The 6,772-nt window shown below is 31.1% G+C and overlaps 1 protein-coding gene across 1 annotated transcript in view; it reads right to left on the bottom strand.

Annotated features, from left to right (window-relative positions):
- LOC131659668 (uncharacterized) overlaps nucleotides 1-635 on the bottom strand; it is a 1,890-nt gene extending 1,255 nt beyond the window's left edge. Inside the window, exons 1-2 of the mRNA XM_058928825.1 lie at nucleotides 382-635; nucleotides 1-249 (exon numbers count right to left, since the gene is read on the bottom strand). The exon at nucleotides 1-249 is cut by the window's left edge and continues 1,255 nt beyond it. Coding sequence (XP_058784808.1) covers nucleotides 1-249; nucleotides 382-635 — 503 coding nt within the window. The remainder of the gene's footprint in view (nucleotides 250-381) is intronic.
- Between the last annotated feature and the right edge of the window lie 6,137 nt (nucleotides 636-6,772).

Raw genomic sequence — 6,772 nt, 5'->3', positions numbered from 1 at the left:
AAATTACTTTGCATCTTATTAATCTCCAAAATTATCTTCTTTGGAGCTTTGTAGAAAGATAGAGTGAATATCGCCAAACTACTTAGAATCGATTTTAAAAGAGTTATCCTCCCACCAAAACTAAGCCACCGCCCTTTCCAAGAATTCAATCTCCTCCTAATATTTTCCAAAAGAGGCTTCCAAGAAGAGATTCTCCTTGGATTTTTACCAACAAAGATACCGAGAAATTTGAACTCCTTCTCCTCCTCCCTACAATTAAGGAAATTGGTAGCCCACTCCCATAAAATGAGAGTTAATGTTTATCCCTATCAACTTGCTCTTGTGATAATTAATGTGAAGGCCCGACACCAATTCAAAGCTCCGAAGAACCGCCTTTAATGCCCAAATGTGATTCCAACAAAGCATTTTCCATTCACATTAAAACCAACAAAGTCACCATTACTGACCGCTCTTCCAACTAACGCCTTTAAACCTTCCGCCACTATAACAAAAAGAAAGGGGGAGATAGGATCTCCTTGACGAATACCTCTTTCCACCAAGAATTCATTCGTTGGACTACCATTAACAATCACCGACATCTTGTAAGAGAATACAATAGCTTCCATCCACCTCATCCATCTCTTCCCAAAACCCATCCTTTTCATCAAGTACCTAAGAAAATTTCAACTCACTTTGTCATAAGCCTTTTCAAAATCAACTTTAAAGAGAAGGCATTCCTTTCCCTCCTTACTAGCAAAATCTACTAACTCATTGGCTATTAACACTCCATCCATCATTTGTCTACCCGGAACGAAAGCACTTTGACAATTAGAAATGACAGAAGGTAGAATTTTCTTAATTCTACAAGCCAATAGTTTAGAAACCATTTTGTAAATACTTACCACAAGACAAATTGGCCGGTAATCATCCAACAATAAAGGATTGCTATTCTTCGGAATTAGAGCAATAAAAGAAGAAGTAATACATTTGGACAACACCGCTCCGGAGAAAAAACTATTAAAACAAGCAAGATCATCTTCTTTTAGAAAAGACCAACACTTCTTAATAAAAAGAAGAGAAATACCATCCGGCCCCAAACTTTTAGTGCCATCACAACTCCACACCGCCTCTTTTATTTCTTCCATCAAAAAGGGAACCTCAATCGATAAAGATTTTTCCTCGCTCAAAGAATTAAAAACAATGCCATCCAAAAGAGGTCTCTCAAAACAATCCTCCTTGAATTTGCTTTCAAAATGAGACCTCGCCGCTTCCTTCACCGCATTAACCGAATTCACGACTCCCTCATTAGTGTTAACCGAGCAAATATGATTCCTACACCTCCTCTCCTTCATAACATTATGGAAAAATCTACTATTATCATCCCCATCATTTAGCCACTTCAATCTAATTTTTTGAATAAGCATCTTTTCCTTTAATTTGAGGTTAAACCAAATGTTCTTTGAAGCTTTAACCTTGTTTAGGTGAACTTTCTCCTCCCAATAATCCCTATCATCCCACTCGTTCAAATCCTTCACATTTTCCTCTATCTCCAAATCAATTTTACCAAAAACATTTTTCCCACCATTTCAATCTCTCTTTAATTAATCGAAATTTCTCCTTTAAAAAAAAATCTCCTCTCCCATGAATATTAATCTCTTCCCATTCCTTCTTCACAAACTCAAAGAAACTCTTGTCATTAAACCATTCATTATTGAACTTGAACGGCTTTGTACCCCAATCTTTTTTTTCTACCATCAACCAAACCGGGCAAGGGTCGGAAACATCTCTCATACCTATCCATTGGCCAACCACCCCCAATTCAAAATAATGTTATTGGAAACAAGAAATCTATCGATTCTACTTTTTGACTTTCCATCAGCGTTATTAATATACAAAACTTAAATATAACGCATATACTTTAATATTATCTAACAAACTATTAAAATTCACATAATAATAGTAATAACAGTAATAATAATAATAATAATAATAATAATAATAATAATAATAATAATAATAATAATAATAATAGAAAAATCATAAAAATAAAAAGTTAAATGAAAACTTGTGTGCGTGTGTGATCTAACGGTGAAATGTTTGGTGAAATGCTTGAATCTTGAGAGTGTGGTTCTTTCAAAGTCTCCAAAGTCTCGGGTTCAAAATCCACTAAGCTCAAATTACTTATTAAAAAAAAGTATCACTTAAGATAGGTAAGATAAACTATAATAATTTATCTATAAATTTAATTAATATTTTTAATAATATTCAGACATATTAATTTTATTATAAATCTTATTCTTATATATTATTTTTATTCAAACATAATGATTGCGTTATAATATTTAATTACTTAGCTTGCATTTTAAGGTATTAAACTAGGAGTAATATCATCTAATGATTTTGCATCAATGCATAAACATCGCTCGTGAATACATTTCTCTTGTTTTCCAGGACATCTAGCTTAACAATCTTCATCTTCAATACAAGGTGGTTTAACATCAAGTTTTTTCCTTGACATTTCGTACACGAAATGTGGTTCGGCCTAATTCATCCCTATAAAATTGGCTTGTAGGGTGAGGATTGCCCCCACTTATAAGGACATGTTCAGGCCATATATTGGACTCTTAACACACTCCCTCACGCCCAGAACTAGACATCTTAAGCGTGGAAATAAACGGTGGGTGGCCCGATAGCGGAAACCATAGAAGGTGGTCCACCGGATATTAAACCAGGCTCTGATACCATGTTAAGAAATGTGGTTGGACCTAACTCATCCCTACAAAACTGGCTTGTAGGGTGAGGATTGCCTCCACTTATAAGGACATGTTCAGACCATATATTGTCCGATGTGGAACTCTTAACACATATCTGCATATGCCAACAAAGTTTTTATTCATAAGATTAATTTCATATGTAAAGATTACAACAGATAACAAAGATATTATTTTTAAATATTATATGAGCTTCAAACTTGATATAAAGATGCATAAAACTAATAAATATAATTGTTAATGCCTTGATTTATGTGATTGACATTTATGTTTGGCTAAAATATTGTAGCAGCAATATGTAATAGGATCTATAGAACTTGCAAATATAAATATAAACAAAACAGGTACAACAACAAGATGTTCTATGGAATGTTAAAACATGAACTGTGACATCCATCGCGCCTGCTAAGCTATAATGATGAAGATTGTGTAGTTTCTAATTATGGAGACAATATTATGTGGGGCAGATGTAATTAACAGATGCCGAAGATTCTATGGAATATTATGTAATCCTATGTGGGGCAGATTTAAAGGTCAAAAGAATCAAGTATTGAAGATTGTGTAGTTTCTAATTATGGAGACAATTTAGGAAACTTATGATTCAAAGACCTTTCTTTTAGCAGAAGTTTTTTGCGGATTTGTAACAACAAATAAAGCTGTGATTGAAGGCCCAAGTCCAGTTGGGAATATGTTATAAATAGGAAGCTTTGTAACCTAGTTTTTTTTTAAGAAAATCGAGTATTGAAAAGATGTAATCATTAGGGTTTGTCAAGGTAGATCATCCGAGTTGTGGGATGACTGGCATGTTCTTCTCAAAACCTGTAGGTGAGAGAAGTATTGTTCTCCCTCGAATCCTATAAGTAAGAGTTGAGAGATTTGTTTCTTGATCAAAGTTGTTAAGCAAGATCAAGGTGTCTGTCTTGAAGAGTGTCTTCAGTTTATTTATTGATGTTATCACTGGTTGTGATATAAGGGATTGAGGGGGGCCTCATATCTAGGTGAGTCTTAGATAGAAATCTAACTCGGGTAGTGATTAAGTAAGAAGTTGTAAACAGAGGAGTTTAGCTTTAAATTGATACTATCATAGTGGATTTATCCCTGGCTTGGTAGCCCTTAGAGTAGGTTGGTTGAACCGAACTAGGTTAACAATTCTTTGTGTTATCTATTTTCTACACTGGTTTATTGATCTGGTATTAGATGTAACAAAATCGATTATGACATCAAGGAGTTCTTTCAAAGCATGTGCTTTCAGCAAATCAATCCAGATCAAAACCTGATTGTAATCCCTGTGCTATCATTATAAATGGTTCAAGAAAGTTTAGGATCTTTTATCATTCAAGTGTTGAACCAAAGTGGAAAATGATCCGATTTTATCAGTGTAACTTTTCTAACTGACTAGATGTCACGACATCGTACATGACATCTGAGTTATGTCTTACCAGAATTTCAATAATTATAACATATTATATTTTATATATGTTTATTATTTATATATACATAAGATAAGATTGATATTAATTAAATAAAGTGATACGTAAAATAATAAAATAATTTTACTTTATTTAATGAAAAACATATTATTTTTTTACCAACATACAATAATATATTTAAAACAATCAGAATAAATATACTGTACAATTTTTCTAAAAGTATACATTGTTAGACAATTAATGATTATTTAGATATATTAACATGTTAAACATAACATTTTCCAATAACATGACACTTGATTTACTTTTAGAATAGAATAATATAACACTTTAAATAATAATTTTTTTAATTAATTTGATTATAATAATGACGAATTTAGAATATATCTAAAGAAATTAAACTTTGATTAAGCAACACATTTTTTAATTTTAGTTGTATAGAGTTATCCTTTTTACAATGATAAAGGAATATCTTCTAACTATTCATGTTAATTATCAAATTTAATTAATATTTTTAAAAAAATTTATTATATTTAAGTTTATTTTGGGAGCTTTCATAGACACATGCACTTGATTTTATTAAAACAGTTTATGATAACAATTTTAATTATTTTAAAGGTAAGGTATAGCGTGTAACGCTCCAATATCTGCTACACGGTTGACCGCTTACCGGCTGCCCATTTGTCTCCCGCAGGAATCGAACCACGTATTTAGGGGTTAAGTACGTATTCATAGCAATTCATGCCATAACGTTGATTCCACACTTTTCTTCTTGAGACCAAACACATATAAGTAATCAGTTGCCAAATTAGTATATGTATTTACATACCATTTTAATTGTCCTAACCGGGTTGGAGATAGCTACGCCACCATTAAAAATAAGAGGATTGATACAAAACCTAATTCTAATCACCATTAAAAATAAGAGGATTGATACAAAACCTAATTCTAATCCTAAAACAGTTAGAGTTTTTGTCTTATATCAAAACTAACCCTTTATAAAAAGAGGCATTTGAAATTACTCCATGGGGTTACCAACCATATCATATAATACCTAGTGAGATGGAGCAACTAACATGAACCCTATAAATAGGATCTCATTTAAACCTAATCATAATCGTAAAACACCTAGAGTTTTAATCATTAAAATATATGAATATGTTGTAGCCTCATTATTTTCGATTTTAAAATTTTATTCATAAATTATAATATCCCTGTGATTTTATTATCTAGAATCATAAGTTAGGATATTACCATCAATATGGGATACATTTAACATGGCAAAAAAATTTAAAGGGTTATTACCATTTTACCCCCCTGGCATATAGGTCTTTCCTGATTTTGCCCCCTGTAATTTATTTTTTTTGAAAAACAACCTTGTCATTTCAAAAAGCTAACTTTTTAGCCCCTAAAGTCAAAATTCGCAGGAAAATCTTCAGCTTTCCTGCGGATTTTCTTTCGGATTTTCCTGCGGATTTTGACTTTAGGGGCTAAAAAGTTAGCTTTTTGAAATGACAAGGTTGTTTTTCAAAAAAAAAATTTTACAGGGGGCAAAACCAGAAAAGACCTATATGGCAGGGGTAAAATGGTATTAACCCAAATTTAAATAAGCAATTAGCATTAAAGGGAGCAAAAGGGATGCTTCATCCCAATACAAAGAGGAAAGCTCCTACCTCTCACAACAATGCATTACGCTTTGTCCAAATAGACCAAACCGTTGCTAGCCAAACATTGGCCACTATCATTCTCTTATTAAAACACGGAATCTTCTCATAATTGAAAAAAAAATCCTCAAATTTATCTACAAATTTAATTAAAAAAGTTGTAAGAATATTCAAACATATTAATTTTATTATAAATTTTATTCTTGTATCTTATTTTTATTCAAACAAAATAATTGCGTTATAATATTCAATTACTCAGCCTGCATTATTAGGTATTAAACTAGGAGTAATATCATCTAAATTGTTTGCATCAATGCACCAACATCGCCCGCGAATACATATCCCTTGATTTGCAGGACATCCAGCTTCGCAATCTTCATCTCTAGTACAAGGTGTTTGATTATCAAGTTCTCTTCCTTGAGATTTCATACACATATCTGCATATGCCAACAACGTTTGTAAACATAAGATAAATTTTATATGTACAGATTATAATAGATAAAAAGACATTATTTTTAAAAAATTTATGTATTTCAAACCTGATGTAAAGATGCAGAAAACTAATAAATATAACGTTATAAGAACAGAAATCTTTGAAGTATCCATCTTTGAAGATAATTAGACATTATTTTTACACATGTCTATTATTTATAGATACATAAGATGAGATTCCAATCTTGACCACAATAACTAATTAAATTGTTATGGAAAAATTAAAAAATACTTTTACTTAATTTAGTGAAAAACAAATTTTTTGACCAATATATATATAGTAATATATTTAAAAAAATTAGAATAAATATATTGTATAATTTTTTTAAAGTATACATTGTTAGAAATTAATGATTATTTAGATATATTAACATTTTCTAATAATATGACACTTTATTTATTTTTGGACAAGAAAATTATAACACTTTAAATAATA

The sequence above is a fragment of the Vicia villosa genome, linkage group LG3, assembly GCF_029867415.1.
Source record: "Vicia villosa cultivar HV-30 ecotype Madison, WI linkage group LG3, Vvil1.0, whole genome shotgun sequence".
NCBI classification, from domain to species: domain Eukaryota; kingdom Viridiplantae; phylum Streptophyta; class Magnoliopsida; order Fabales; family Fabaceae; genus Vicia; species Vicia villosa.
This window is presented reverse-complemented; position numbering and strand designations above follow the sequence as displayed.